General features: G+C 43.5%; 1 protein-coding gene across 1 annotated transcript in view; it reads left to right on the top strand.

Annotated features, from left to right (window-relative positions):
- The first annotated feature begins 9,638 nt into the window (after window positions 1-9,638).
- kat6b (K(lysine) acetyltransferase 6B) overlaps window positions 9,639-15,938 on the top strand; it is a 74,089-nt gene continuing 67,789 nt past the window's right edge. The window contains 2 exon segments of the mRNA XM_042065115.1: window positions 9,639-9,872; window positions 12,593-13,682. Coding sequence (XP_041921049.1) covers window positions 12,912-13,682 — 771 coding nt within the window. The 5' untranslated portion in view covers window positions 9,639-9,872; window positions 12,593-12,911.

Genomic DNA, 15,938 nt, shown 5'->3' with positions numbered 1-15,938 from the left:
TTTGGCATTCATGGGGCTCCCGCCTGTTTCCAAAGGCTAATGGATAAGGTCCTTAGACCTCACAGACATTATGCTGCAGCGTATTTGGATGATATAGTCCTTCATAGCACTGATTGGCAGACTCACCTGCAGCACTTGGAAGCCGTTCTGGGGGAGCTGAGAGATGCAGGGTTGACGGCTAAAGCATCAAAGTGCCGCCTGGGGCTAGAAGAAACAGACTACCTGGGCTACACAGTTGGAAGAGGACGTGTACGGCCACAAGCATCTAAGGTGGAGGCTATTACCACATGGCCACAGCCGGGCACAAAGCGACAGGTACGAACATTTCTGGGTCTTGTTGGATATTATCGTCAGTTTGTGCCCAACTTTGCTTCTCTAGCAGCTCCTCTTTTCGAGTTGACCAAGAAGGTTGGGAAGAGCCGCCTACAGTGGACCGAAGAGGCAGAGGAGGCCTTCGGGAAGCTGAAGGATGCCCTCTGCAGGGAACCTGTCCTGGCAACGGTGGATTTTTCTTTGCCTTTTGTCTTACAGACAGATGCTTCTGCGGTGGGACTGGGGGCTGTCCTGTCTCAGGTAAAAGATGGAGTGGAACAACCGATTACATACATCAGCCGTAAACTGTTAAAGCATGAGAAAAACTATGCAACAGTGGAAAAAGAATGTCTTGCCATAAAGTGGGCTATAGACAAGCTGAAATATTACTTGATCGGAAGGGAATTTGCATTAGTTACGGATCATGCACCGCTGAAATGGATGTCTGTCAATAAGGACAGAAACTCTCGAATAACCCGTTGGTTCTTGGAGCTGCAAAATTACAGGTTCAAGGTGGAACACAGAGCAGGCAAGCAACAGGGGAATGCAGACGCTCTGTCGCGAAGATCGGAGTGCCTGTGGTCCGTTTCCCCCAGGAATGGCCTGAAGTTGAGGGGGAGGGTATGTGGTACCCCAAGCTGCTCTTGTTGTCCCACTAGGGCAAACCGTCGCCGGATCCCCTTGGGTAAGGTGGTGGATGGCGTGTACTGCACCAGGGCTATGCTGGAGGGGCACTAGGACCCTGGGGAGGTGCTCTGGAGACTAGGGACGTCAGCACATCCACTAATTGGAGTCCAGCTGCAAATGGTTAGATTGGCTCTGAACAGCACCTGAAAAGACCTGTTGCTAGAGAGACAAAGGGGGAAGCAGGGTTGTGGAAGTAAATCCCATACAGCTTTTGACCTTGGTTTAAGGCAGTACGTTGTCTGTTTAAACTGCTTCAAGTGTGATTGTTTGTGCCCAGGAATTTTGAAGATCGGAGTGGACTGCGGATCAGCCAAGAGGGCCGACCACCTTCCAGACTCTAGATCCAAAGAAGATTGAAGAAGTTTTTGTTGCATTTTGAGTACCTCAGTTTGAGGCTTTATAAGTTAATAAAAGAAACCGTCTGCTGGAAATCACTCTCCTCGCGTCTTTGGATCCCTGGGAGTTCACAACACGCTGCTTGCACGCATAGACAGTAAAGGGGGGAAAAAAACTTGCTCGTCTGGTGTAGCCAATGGAAGCATATCTTTGCAAAAGTTCTGTGGCCATTCCATGTTCGTCAAATACGGTTCTTGCATGATTGTTCAAGGACTGAAAAACAATTGCTTTAGCTCACAGGCCTTTTCTCCTCCGTTGGCAACTGCCGTATAATAGCGCTGAAAATGTTATAGCATGCATGACTGAGCAGGACTGTGCATTACCCTTTTTTGTCAGATCATGGATCATTTCAGGTGTGCAATAACTTTAAAAGGAGTTTTCATATGTTAGGGTGGTGTGGGCGATTACTATTGAAATGTTAAAACCGAATTGTCCACTGAAATCAGAACTTAAACAAACCCTGAATTCATAATGGTGGGTGGGTATAAATTGGGTACAAATTGTAACCCAAATTATTAATTGCACAAAAAGATTGTTTTTTTTTTGTAAAAAAAAAAAAAGAAAAGATTAGATTCCCCATGCAAACTTTGAAATGAACAAACTGAACAAAAATGTTGGTAGTGTTGCATAGGTTATTGATATTAAATTTGAAAATACAGTTGCTTAATATAAAGACGTATAGGCCTGCACAATATTGATCATTTAAAAGTAAAAATCACATAGGCCTATTATTTAGGAGGACTACCCTCGCAAAAAAGGGGTGAGGGTATGTTTGTTTTAAATGAGTAGCCCTCCATATGATTTTGGGTCTTCAGGTAGCCCTCATTCCCAAAAAGGTTGGAGACCCCTGGTCTACATGAACTATTTATTGGTGTATGGGTGTCTTTATAAAACCATCAACTGTGCATAAGTTAAGACAACCAGAGGAATACAATAAATCATCTGTTGGAAATTGATCTTAATGCCTCAATTAAAAAATGAGGAAAATATCCAACCTTTAAACACACCAATATTCTTTGTGAATGAACCAGGTATCATAAATTAATAAATGTTATTCCTTAAAATACAGGGGGCATAAATAAGGAACCCCTATGTTAAAATCCCATAGAGGCAGGCAGATTTTTATTTTTAAAGGCCAGTTATTGAATGGACTCAGCATACTATGCATCCTGATAAAGTTCCCTTGGCCTTTGTAATTAAAAGATAGATAGATAGCCCATCACATACCCTTCACCATACCTAGATATATCATGGTTTTATTTCAGTTAGCAAATAGCTGGTTTGATTTGCATGCTACAGATTCTATTAATAGCAAAAGAAATGTTGACTGGCAAGTTATTCATGACTGCAGATGCTGACTTGCCCATTTCTCGATCCCTCGACCGCAGCAACGATACTTCCTAGTTTACCTGGGTTACAAGAATGCCCTTTCACTCCTGTTACAATATGCTGTAATTTATAGCAGGTTAAACAAAAGTGAGAACATATTGTGGGGCAAAATATACTTACCATTTTGGTACGCTGTTTGTTCAGCAATTTGATCTGATGGTCTAGCGTAGTCTTCCAATTTTTTAAGAAGCGGCCGGCCTCTTTTCAGTGGAATTGAGCTGGAACCAGTTTAAACCAGTGGCAATAACGTTAGCTTCGTCATCTTGACTGACATCCCAAAGACATTTTAAAATTCCGTGCATTTTGGCTACAGCATGGCTTAACACCATTCAAAACATACAGACTAAAGCTGTATAAGGCAAAGTAAGCTAGCACTAGCAACGTTAAATTGTCTAACGTTAGCTTTATATACAAGCGGCACAGCCAGTGATGTAACTTACAAGTAGCTAACATTAACTAGCTAGCTAACTTTATGTGCTGCTTCGTCAGGTTGTTCAATAATATATTGAGTCTAAAAATATGCAAGAACGTTAGCAAATTACCAAAATGTTAATGTACCTTCTCTGAGTTTTCGTGGTGGCAAGTTCTGCACAATCCTTCATACCCACACACCGTTTCACTGGGCGCCAAATCTAGACTGCATTTTCTGGAGTCTTCCGCACGCGAGTTTATCTCGTCCGACCATCATAGACCTCTGGAGTCTAACTTGATTTCTCTAACTTGCTAACAAGTCGCAAGTTAGCTCTGGGGTAGCAAAAAGCAAATTGTGCCGCCTTCACGTACCATTGATTATAATATCTACTCGAAGGTTGAAGACAAAAGTGCGTTCAGGAAAACGTCTGCGTCTCCGATTTCGTCGTATCCCTGCGGGAGAATTTAACAGGTGATCTCCTTATATGGGCATAGATGGTAGCTTTTTTGTAGGCGAACTTCAGAGGTCTGTCAGAGCATCGTCATGTGTGGTGGTCACATCACATGGTTAGGCCTACTGTTTGCAAATGTGAACTTGAAAATATGTGATATATATTTGAGAATTGTTGTACAACAGCTAGAGCTCTTACAGATCAGACTAATTTATAAAACAAATAGGTCTGGATGAGCATTACATTAGTTCACTTAGAGAGCTCTCTGATGGATAAGCCTGAGTAACATATGAGATATATAAACTGAGCAAGTCTGAGTATTGTATACGCCTTTGCTGAGATCTCTTTTGTAAATCAAAAAAGGACTAAACTGAGATGACTAGAATGAGAACGGTTCAAGCTTGTGAAGAGATCTCTTTTACAGAACTGATGGAGCCTAATCTGAGATTTACCAAAAAGATCTGAAATGAGAATTGCATGAGTTTACAGAGAGAGCTCTCTGGTGGATCAGCCTGAGTAAAATATGAGATGTATAAATTAGACAACACTGAGCATTATTTAAAATATTGATGAGATCTCATTTGTATATTAAAGGGAGTCTACACTGAGATAACTTAACTATTTTGCTGGGTGTGCAAATAAGAAAAAAGTAGGCTACACAGCACATACCTGTTTGTAAATATTTAACTGCACAAGGAGTAGGGCTGGGCGATATGGACCAAAACTGATATCCCAATATATTTTGGAGCTGATTGGCGATATACGATATAAATCGATATTTTGAACAGAAAGATCTGTGTTTCATAGTGTTTCATATTCACTCAACCAGCTTTAATTATAATGATTTCAAACTGCTCTAACACAGCTGTGCAAAAAAGTGTAAACAATAACATAGGCCTACAATAGGCATAGGCTACAGTTACTCTGATAAAGCTGTGCAAATAACAAAAGACCAAAAGTTGACCCTGACTGACAATGCAGGCCTACATTGTGCTGCACAATGCAATATTTTGGGCACAACAATATTAAAAAACCTGCAGTTTTGTCACACAATGCAGTTTTTTTACCCGTAAGGGTTTGATAGGGCCTAGATGACAAGCAAATGTAGCCTATGATGGCCTAGACATGTTGCTATCAACAACAAAAATAGTTTTAAACAATTAGGCTACTTAAACAACGTAACTGAGTCACTCATCAAGAGTGTGATAGACGCTACCGTCGTTTTGTATGCGTTCATTTTTGCATGTTCCGGTTCATAAGAAAAATCCCTATGCACGATTGAATGGGGTTCTTCCCCCCCGGAAGAAAAAAAAAAACGTTCACGCGTGGACAGTATTTTTCCTTTAGGTTCGTACATACATAGCATAACAACATCCACATGCAATAATGCAACAACAACGTCTACAATTACCTATTCATTTGGGCAACTTTATACATCCCTATACAGGCTAAAGCTACCTTTAGTTGTGTTATAGCGTACTGTAACGTCTGGCTTTAAACAGCTGTAATGCAGTCGTTCTGACAAGCACACCAATTGCTTAGCCAACCTTGTTCTTGCCCATGTTGAATAGCTCCTCTAGCTTTGCTGCCTCCATCCTTTCTGTTTTCGTTGTTTAAACTTGTGATATCCATGATGAGTATTGAGTTAGTGAATTAGCTCAACATTGTGTGCTGATAACCATATAGAAAGCCGAGTAAAAGAAAACAAGTAGCCTATGCGTGCCTGCGTGCGTATTCTCTCCTGCTCAAACATGTGTGCGCGTTAATTTTGATAAGTGTTCAATAACTTTACTTAATATACACACACAAGGTAAATTTTCTCTCGTTGTTGAGTGATGGTACGCACAGTGCGTACGGACGTACACCTGCAGGCGCGCCTGGTTTCAGGAATCATAAAAAATGATGCCCCTAACTGCTCGCGAGTCCCCGCGTGCATATCCTCTTAATAAAATCAGCGTGTAGGTTGTCTCTCTCTGAGGACTTTAGATCTGCTACTGTATATCGCTAAACGCAAGCATTCATCAGTGTATTTAAATTAGCTAGGCTATGTACCAAAAATTACATTTTACCGTGAGTCGAAGAGCTGTAAACAGTGTTTAACCTAAATCTGCGTGTACAAAACCGCTTGGAGCTCCAGTGGAATTTTGATTTCACAACGAGAATTCTCGGTCTAGCCGTTGATGTGCCGATGGAATAGGCATCAGCACCAACCTCTGATCAAGGTAAACAAAATCTGACTCAGTGTCCGTCATGTTTGAAAGTTTGTAGTGATGCGAGGGAGAACGTGCACACGCAGGGGCGCAGTTGAGCAGAGCTGCGGCTATCTGAATGGTCTGAACACAGAAGAGCAAGTGGCTTTGATAAAATGGCCCATTATTTGATATAATACCGGTATTACGATATTGTCTCAACTACATATCGTTTTCAAAAATATATCGGTCGTAGTCGTAATACCGATATATCGCCCAGCCCTAGCTGGCATCTTGTGTCTTCTGCTGCAACGCAACGAGGAGTATGACCGGTCCAAGATGGCGGCCGCATTTCTCGTTTCCAGCAGCCAATGCAGCGTCTATGTATATTATGTCTATGGTTGCAAGTGGCAGTGAGATACTGCAAGCAGAACGAAACTAAAGATCACCTTGTTGAAGTCATACAGTAGACTAGGCTAAATCAGAGCCTACTTTTGTTTTTATCAAGCTGGGGCCAGAGATGATGGCCTTTGGCAAACAGTTTAGGCCTACTCAAAATGAGTAAAACCAAATTTGGCGAAATCTCGCCAAAGCTGCATGCGAGCCACCAGTTATAGCTTGACGAGCCGCATGTGGCTCGCGAGCCGCGCAATGAGTAACACTGAGATAGACTATACATCTGCACAAAACATGAAGATTCGATTTATATGGATTCTTGTGGATATTTAAGTACCCAATATGCTCCATCTACTTATTGCTAAGGGATATACACGGCAGCGGCAACTAGAAGTTAGGGAAGCACAAAAGGCAGAGGAGGGCATTTCTATTAAATTTAATTGAGACATAGTAAGATTAATCTGAGAGTGTAAAGCACTATACAGATTGTACATTATTGTCATCTTTGGATTCCCAAGTCCAAGCTTTCAAATGGTGAATAGCATTACTATGCTACATAGCAATATGGTGCATACAATTGTTTCAGAATGTTGGGGGAGGGGGGTAACCTTCCCGCCGGCGGGAGACTGAGGATTACCTCTATTTCAAGTGTGAAATAACAAATACCTAGATTTTTATTTTAAAACCTACCTAACTGAAGAAAGTCACACAAAAGCATTTGAGAAATAACAGTTACATTCGTCATAAAACGATGCGAAATGATGAGAACACATGCTCCAGAGACATTGGCAATTAGCAGACATGCTGGCTGAAATTACAGATGACGTGCCTGCTGGTACATAACCGACTAATATCCAAATTAAAAATAAAGTACAACGAAGAACACAGCATACACGTATAAAATAGTTAATGCATGTTCGGGGTAGCTAGCTGATGCAGCAGAGCCATGTTTAACTTGTGTATAAATAATGCCTTATTCAATCTCTTTGAACAACCTCTCCTGACGTTAAGTTACAACTTTGCCCTGAATCGATTTAGCTGCTACTGCGTGCTGCAGATTGAACACGTGGTGTTCATATAAAACAGGTCCTTTCAATTCACATTGTGCATTTAGCCACAGAAAGTCGAAATCTAACCCTTTTCACTTAGTGAAAATGCAAATGTCGATTATTTCTGTTCTGACATTCTCTTGCCGAATTGGCGCTTACCTTGCTAAAGTGCTTGCTAACTGCTAACCACCATACCACAACGTGACGGCGTTAACGTTAGCTATCTGGGTGGAAAGCATCACTGACAACGGAACCCCGTGGGTTTTTGAATATGTCTGACATACTGAGGGAATTTTTACTAATTACCATCACTATTATCCATAATATTACTATCTCATAATTATTTTCCTATATCCGTTCCGATGCATTTTCCCAGACTAGGCTAGCAAGCTTAACGGTCACAGAAGAAAGCTAACGTTATTGGTGGTGGACATGTTCAATTAATTTAGTCGCAGTGAATTCAAATTCAGATTGGGTTCATATTAACCATGACCTTTCGTGTCAGGGTGAAAGTGCAATGTAAGACGAATGTATGTTATTCTCAATTAATTGACTTTTGGTTTACTGTATATGATTCAGACACACTCACCTTGTTGCCTTCACCGAGTCCTCAAAATGGTGGGTGCCTGCCTCCGCGCGTGGTCAAGTGTGAGAGAAAAAAAAACCGTAGTGGGAGAGGTGGAGTTAGCGTGAACAACGAGCAGGGAGCCAAACGACTGGCTGCTTTTTGGCTGAAAGAAGTTGATTAGCCCCCAACATTATAGGTTTATGCCTCAATCTGGGTTAAAGCAGGCACAGGCATAAACAAACACTGATACGTTTTTATATTACAAATTCTGTGAAATACGGTGGTGCATTAATTTACTCTTCTTATTTTTACTCTGGTTTTTAACTAAGTAGGTAGAGTCTATTTCACTCTAGTCGGAGCACTTGTCACTCTGGTAGATATATTTCTTCTCTGACATTTCGACTCTGGCCATTTTACTGGGCAGCTACAAAAATAAATGGGCATAGATATAAGTTATTGTGGGGGAAAATGTCTTGGATGAGTATATTTGTATATCTTCATTTAATAGAATAGAATAAAATGGATTATATTTTAATGTCCCCATGATGGAATTTGTTTTAGCACAGCATAGCCCATGGACAGACAACTTAGATAATTAACTTTAATATGTTTGTATTATTTTATTCAAATACAAAGAAATTTTATGTAAGAGTAAGGTATTTGTGTTTTTTTTTTTTTTTTTTTTTTTTCAATTTATGAGTATGGTGTTTGTGTCTGGTTTCCCCAATGTATTTGTGCCAATTTCACATCTTGAGCCTGTTTCTGTTTATCTGGATGTTTTGCCCCATGCCACCCTTGAATTAATCAGTGCCTCACCAGTGCCACCCTTGTTAAAAATGTCTAGAATCGCCACTGCTTGTTAATGCCCATCTTCATTTTTTGCATAAATGTGCATTTTGATTATTTGTTACTTATCATAGTATGCTCTGAGCTGTAATATAATTCCTTTGTGGATGTGTGTGGGGTCTGGCCCATTTTGCCTTTTCCCACTTTGGGAAAGGTCTAGATCAGCTGACACTTTTGTTTTGTATGTGTGTTCTTGATATTGTTTTGATGGTGTATTCTACATCTGTGTGTGTATGTAGAGTTTAGAGCTTGTATTTCTATTCTCTGTGATTTTGATATTGATCAGATGTATTTTGAACTCTGAAAAAGATTGTTGAGTTGAGTAGCCTAACAATTGAATAAACACTCAAGTGTTCTGAATAAAAACGGTTTCTTTTACTTTCATAGCTTAAGCAGATTAAAACATATTTAACTATAAGAAATATCTAATGAACTTTTAATTAAATTAAAAAGACATTTTATGCTCACTTAACTAAAAGTTCAAGTTAAAATAGTAAGTATTTATAAGTTACATAAACATAGGCTACATTGAAGGTATTCTTTCATCGCAAGTTTATGTTGTTGCAAAACTAGTTTATTGTACTAAAATTCATAATGCATTACTATTTGGTACATGTCGTACAGTAGACTTGATGTAAATTTGTTTGTTTATTGAACAACACATAACATAAAATATTTAGGGCAACATGTTACCTCGAAAAGTGTATGTTTATTGAACATATTAGGGTTTACAGTGTGTAGCTTACTTAGCCTATACAAATACAATAATAAAATAATATCAAATAAACAGGCTTACTATAACGCCGATTTAAAGGCATGTTTGATGTGTAGATTGAAATGCTCCGTGTGTGTGTGTGTTTATATAAGCTAAACGAAGTGACACACACAACCACGGTGAGGTACGTGTCCTGTCCTCTTAGGGCTGTCCGTCAGTACATCGGAGGGGAGGGTGCTACTTTGTCACACACTGCCTTCTCTCTGAGCTGTTAACCTTTCAATTAGTAGGCTAGCGAACGTGTCCCTCCCGGCGCGCCAGCCGTCGAAAGCACCAGCACTTCATCAAATGGGAATTGTGGATTACGGCTCGTCCTTCTTGTGAATTTTTCATCAGATGACCTACCGATCAACGCATTTTACTTCGTGCAGGGAGGGTGAGAAAGATCGAGAAAACTTGAAGGTAACAGCCAGCTCGGTGACCGCTTGCCAACATTGTCGGGCATCTTCCTTTGATACCCTTGTTGCGTTTCTCAGGGCTGCGAGACGAATTCTAGTTCCCATGAGTTTGGAATAGTCTCACCTGTCAAACAAGTTGTCGAAACAGAGGCACGCATTGATTAGCACAAGTTTATAGCTTACTACATAATCTTGCGTTCCTCTGAATAACGACTAACGGGTTGTTGATGTTGATTCAGCAGCAGTCTATGGAAATTTCCCGATAGCCATCTGCGCTGTGTTTGTCAAAGCCCACTTGATAACTGTTAATAGCCAATAGGCCTAAGCTAATATGACAACTTGAAAGAATTATAGCGGGCGTTATGATGTCTACACATTCGTTTTCTGTTGATAACAGCTATAAGATTGATTGAAGGCTTTTTGAATGTACGCTGCTTTAGCCCTAGCTGTTCATCTCCAATAAAAAGGCTAACGTTAACGATGTCATTTCCATGGACTATTAATTAGCATCCTATGTCAGCTTACACAATATCGGCACTGGCACTGACAGGTTGAACTAATAACCGTTATTTGAATATTTAAAGATGTGTTAAAACTACAAATAATTAGTCAGTTGACTACAATTATGTGAAGTTGTCCCTAGCTAACTGGGTCGACTGTAAAAAGCCTATCACTAATTTGGTTTTATTGCAATATTAAATGCATTTACAATGCCCAGTAAACCGAATCATTTGGTCAGGAAGCTAGTTGTTTACTGCAACGATGTAGGATACCTCGCACGTTGGCTGTAGACACGACAGCCCTCGGTTTCTTCTGCATTGATAGGGAGTTGTCGGCGCCTTAAAAGGCGGGTCAAGTGATTATTGGCAGATTAAGGAACCAACAGACTCCTGGGGGGGTGAACTTGCCTCCCGTGATTGACGCGGAGTTTATCAAACCAGAGATCTGAGGTCGGCCTTTTTAACCAATATTAAAGTTTCTAGGGAGGGAGAAGGGGTGCGAAGGTAACGTTTAATGAGACTCCATTGGGTTATAATCAGTGTCATGTCGGATTCATGTAAACTACAACATTGTAACAAAATGGCGTCTGTTTAGGTAACACGATCAAGCAGTAGCCCAGTAGTCGAGGTGAGTTATTATGCTGCCAGAGATAAATGTTTGTGAATTGTCTCATTCATTGTGGTCGTAGGTTAATTGCCATGTTTACTTGTCGTCATAAATTGTCGGTAGTCATCTTGTCGGAAGTAGTCATAAAGCACAGCACACAGCCTGGTGGCTTGATAGCGATAGTCGCTGGAGGCTCTATTGAGCGTTTGCCAGGGTGCACGGGTGTACGTGGGCTTTGCGATCCGCTAACCAGCATGGTTGGCAGGTTTCTGAGCTTGATAGCTAACGGGTTAGCCTTCTAGCATGCCTAAAGATGTACACACGAATGGCTAACGTTATGCTAATTTAGCTTTGAGCCTGACATGATTGTAGAAAGAATTGTAGACATACTAGAATTGACTTGAATTGGCTACTTGAATTGTTAGTAAACGTTAACCATTTCGGAAGAAAGTTAGATTGGACAATGTCACTGGAGACGTTATTTACACCTTCATTTTAGGAATAGCCTAAGTGTTAATGATGTTAAATGGACATTCTCAACGCCATAATTAACGTTAAGCGTAAGTTGATGCACAATTTAGGTCAAATGGTTAACAATATTTTATTTTAATTGAGCTCTGTATCTATTGTCAGGGTAACTGTTATGTGAATGGCAGCTGTCCTTTATTGTATCCATGTCGGAAAAACAGCAACATCGCCTTCAACAGTAGCCTACGTTAACAGTAACGTTTAGTAAAATGGACAGCTATTTTAGCAGTCTGGTGTGAAACCTTCTTCCTAGCTAGCTAACGTTACTGGAGTGTGTGGTGTGCGCCTTCCATACTACACGATATCCCAGTTAGGTTTCCCAGCAAGGTTAAATTTAAGTCGTGGAAAGCCAGGGCCAAGTTGCACTATTTCTTTGGTAACGTTGGTTGTCGGTAGGTTGGCTAACTAGCAGAAGGGCAGTTTGGCGCAGGTCAGTCGCAAATCTCATCTGCCCAATAGCGATGTAATTTTATTCATCACCGGCCATTAAATCGTTTATGATGGCTTAAGCGGTAATAAGTTGTTTAGACTGGTATGCGTGTGTTGGACTGGTGATGCGCCCAGCGCTTTTCTGATTGATTGTCGATGGGTCACCTGCTGGCGCGTGGAAGCCCTGTGTGTGTGTGCGTGTGTGGACGGTCAGATTATCCTACAAGTGGAATGTTTACAGTCTGACGTGTTGCTCGTAAATGATCCTGAAGATGTAACGGGAGCGCAACATTGACATTACATGCCATTAGTCTACACTCTAAATCATTACACACCACTTACACTAAATCTGTACACGCCAGCCCGCGAACGGGACGCTAAATCATTCAAGTACAGGATTCATAGCGATTTGCACCCTTGGAAGCCTGGGTAATTAGCCATAACACTTGAAACTGTTGTTTCTCGGGTTTCTGTCGGACGTATATCGCCTATCCTCTGGTATTATCTGGTGATGTTTTAGGTTAATTTGACTGTTGCATGACTAGAAATGCAATGTGCTGGTTGTGATGCCTCTAACCTTTTAGTAATGTGTGTGTGTGTGTGTGTGTGTGTGTGTGTGTTGCTTTGGTGACCTCCCTCCTTGTGTGTTGTCGTTCTCAGGTGTTGTCGTCTCCGTCCTGATCAGGAGTTGCAGCCAGGTTCCTCCTTCCTCTCTTCCTCCTGCCTGTGATATTTGGATATATATCAGCACCCTGGTGTGGATTAACGTGTTTGTTCGTATAGTTGTGGATTTACGGGCGTGTGCGGATCGTTGTGGATTTCTGGGCGTGTGCGGATCGTTGTGGATTTAAGTGATGCGTCTGGCCGTGCGAGGGCCGGCAGCGCTGTGCTCTCGGCCGCGTCGGCGCGTGTAGGAGCCAGTGGGCACGTGTGAAGCCTGGATGGAAGAGTGGCGCGTCAGCAGCCGAGGATTGTGGGTATGATGATGCGGCTGGCCGACCCACGCTACACAGCGTGGATCCTGGAGGCCATCGGTAAGATCCGCCGGCAGAAGCAGCGTCCATCAGAGGAGCGCATCTGTCACGCGGTGAGTGCCGCCCACAGCCTGGACCGCCTCACGGCACAGCGCCATCTAGAGCTGGCCGTGCAGGATGGCAGCGTGCTGCGCGTCACCAGCAAGGGTTGCACCTCCTACAAGGACCCTGGGGGGGGCGCTGCTGGGGCAATAACCACCACAGCCACCCCTACGGACCCCACAGGGGCAATAACCACCACAGCGGCAATAACCACCACAGCCACCCCTACGGACCCCACAGGGGCAATAACCACCACAGCCACCCCTACGGACCCCACAGCCATGGCAATGACCACGCTGGGGGTATCGCATGCGCCCGTCACCTCACCTCCCCGCCCTGGCCCTGTGTCCAGAGTGGAGCGGAACGCTGGGGCCGTGGCAGACCTGCGGCAGGTAGACTGGAACCGGCTGCTGCTCCGGGCGCAGGAGGGTCTCTCGGCGAGCGCAGGCACGTCATTCCGGAACATGGAGCGCTACCTGCGTGTGCAGCCAGACCTGGCCAGCGTGGTGGCCAACCCGCGCTTTAAGCACCGCCTCCGGCTCGCCACCAAGCGCGCCGTGAGCACCGGACGCCTGCTGAAGCACGGCCCGCGCTACCGACTCGGCCCTGCGGGGGGCGCCGTGCCCAGAGGAGTCCTGCCGCCGGTCACCCTGCTGCCCCATGAGAGGAGTCAGGTGAGGATACGTACGTGTGTGTGTGAAAGAGAAACTGTTTGTGATGAGGTGCATGGAAGTTGCCAGCAGTGGGTTTTTATGTCCGCAGGTTTTTGTGTGCAAGTTGTTAGTGGTTTACACATTTCTGCAGGTGTTGGTGTGTGTGTGTGTGTGTTTTTGTAAGTGTATGAGCAAGAGGGTGATCTCAATGGTGCTGTGTGTGTGTGTGTATGAATGAGAAAATGTTACTGATGTGCTTGGAAGAAGTGCTTTCATGTTCAGTGTGAGTGAGTGTCTGAGTGAGTGTGTGTGTGTGTGTGTGTGTGTGTGTGTGTGTGTGTGTGTGCTATTCCATTGGTGTGTGTGAGATTTGAGCTTCAACAGGGTATTGGTAGATCGTGCCATTTCTTTTTGACACATGGGTTTAGGCAGATTGCCCCTTCCAGAGGTTTGTGTGTGTGTGTAGAGACATGGACCGTGTGTGTATGTGTCACAGTTGAATACACTGGTGCACTGGGAAATGAGTTTTGGCTGTCTCTGCTGTGTGTGTGTGTGTGCGTGCCTGCGTGTGTGTGTGCGTGTATATGTCACAGTTGAATACACTGGTGTGTGTGTGTAGGGGGCTTGTTGATGAGCAGAAGAGAACAGGATGTGTCTTGTCTCCTAGAACTCAACAGGGATTCTAGAACTCAACAGGCATTTCCATTCACTGTGTGTGTATTATCCTGATCTCAGAAGTTGCTAGAATTCTTGGGTTATCTTAACTGCTTATTGTGTGTGTGTGTGTGTGTGTTGTTAAAGGAATTGAGGGAGAGGATACGGGGGTGTCACCCGAGTTTTTAATTCTAGTTGCTAATCACACTATTTAACGTGATTTGAGAGGGACAGGATTTAGGAACTAAAGACAGGCCCATCTTCTGTCTGACTCATGACACGTTAACCCATGCATTACACCACATGTCACTGCTTGAACATAGCGGTAGTTCACGGTGACAATGGAGAAAACGCTTAGCTTACTTAGCTTGCAAATATCCTTTACTTTCTTTGGCCATAATAACCTCGGACTAGTTTTACTTTAATTGTTAAATTGCAATGTGAGCGGCATATATATCCCTATATAAGTAAGTATATATACTCTTTTGATCCTGTGAGGGGAAATTTTGTTCTCTGTATTTATCTCAATCCGTGAATTAGGGAAACACACTCAGCACACAGTGAACAGACAGTGAGGTGAAGCACACATTAATCCCGGCGCAGTGAGCTGCCTGCAACAACAGCGGCGCTTGGGGAGCAGTGAGGGGTTAGGTGCCTTGCTCAAGGGCACTTCAGCCGTGCCTACTGGTCGGGGTTCTAACTGGCAACCCTCTGGTTACAAGTCCGAAGTGCTAACCAGTAGACCACGGCTGCCCCTCTGGTTACAAGTCCGAAGCGCTAACCAGTAGGCTGCGGCTGCCCCTTATTTTGCCGCGGGGGGGCCGCCATCCCATAATCAATGTAGAGGAAACGCTGATTTTAGTCTGGGAGAGCTTTGATCTCCTCCCATTTCCAGCCGGACTGACATACACATGCATTTGTGTGTGTGTGCTTCCGAGAGAGAGAGAGACTAGCCCATGGTCTCACACACACAGAGTGGGTGTGTGTGACCATCGGCTAGTTCTGCTCTCTCTCTCTCTCTCTCTCTCTCTCTCTCTCTCTCTCTCTCCTCTCTCTCTCTCTCTCTCTCTCTCTCTCTCTCTCTCTCTGTGTGTGTGTGTGACCATGGGCTAGTTCTGCTCTCTCTCTCTCTCTCTCTCTCTCTCTCTCTCTCTCTCTGTGTGTGTGTGTGTGTGAGACCATGGGCTAGTTCTGCTCTCTCTCTCTCTCTCTGTGTGTGCGTGTGTGTGTGTGACCATGGGCTAGTTCTGCTCTCTCTCTCTCTCTCTCTCTCTCTCTCTCTCTCTCTCTCTCTCTCTCTCCTCTCTCTCTCTCTCTGTCCTCTCTCTCTCTCTCTCTCTCTGTGTGTGTGTGACCATGGGCTAGTTCTGCTCTCTCTCTCTCTCTCTCTCTCTCTCTGTGTGTGTGTGTGTGTGAGACCATGGGCTAGTTCTGCTCTCTCTCTCTCTCTCTGTGTGTGCGTGTGTGTGTGTGACCATGGGCTAGTTCTGCTCTCTCTCTCTCTCTCTCTGTCCTCTCTCTCTCTCTCTGTGTGTGTGTGACCATGGGCTAGTTCTGCTCTCTCTCTCTCTCTCTCTCTCTCTCTCTCTCTCTCTCTCTCTCTCTCTCTCTCTCTCTCTCTCT

This window comes from Alosa sapidissima, chromosome 16, assembly GCF_018492685.1.
Source record: "Alosa sapidissima isolate fAloSap1 chromosome 16, fAloSap1.pri, whole genome shotgun sequence".
Classification (NCBI taxonomy): domain Eukaryota; kingdom Metazoa; phylum Chordata; class Actinopteri; order Clupeiformes; family Clupeidae; genus Alosa; species Alosa sapidissima.
The sequence above is the reverse complement of the archived record's forward strand: the minus strand, read 5'-3'. Positions and strand labels throughout refer to the sequence as shown.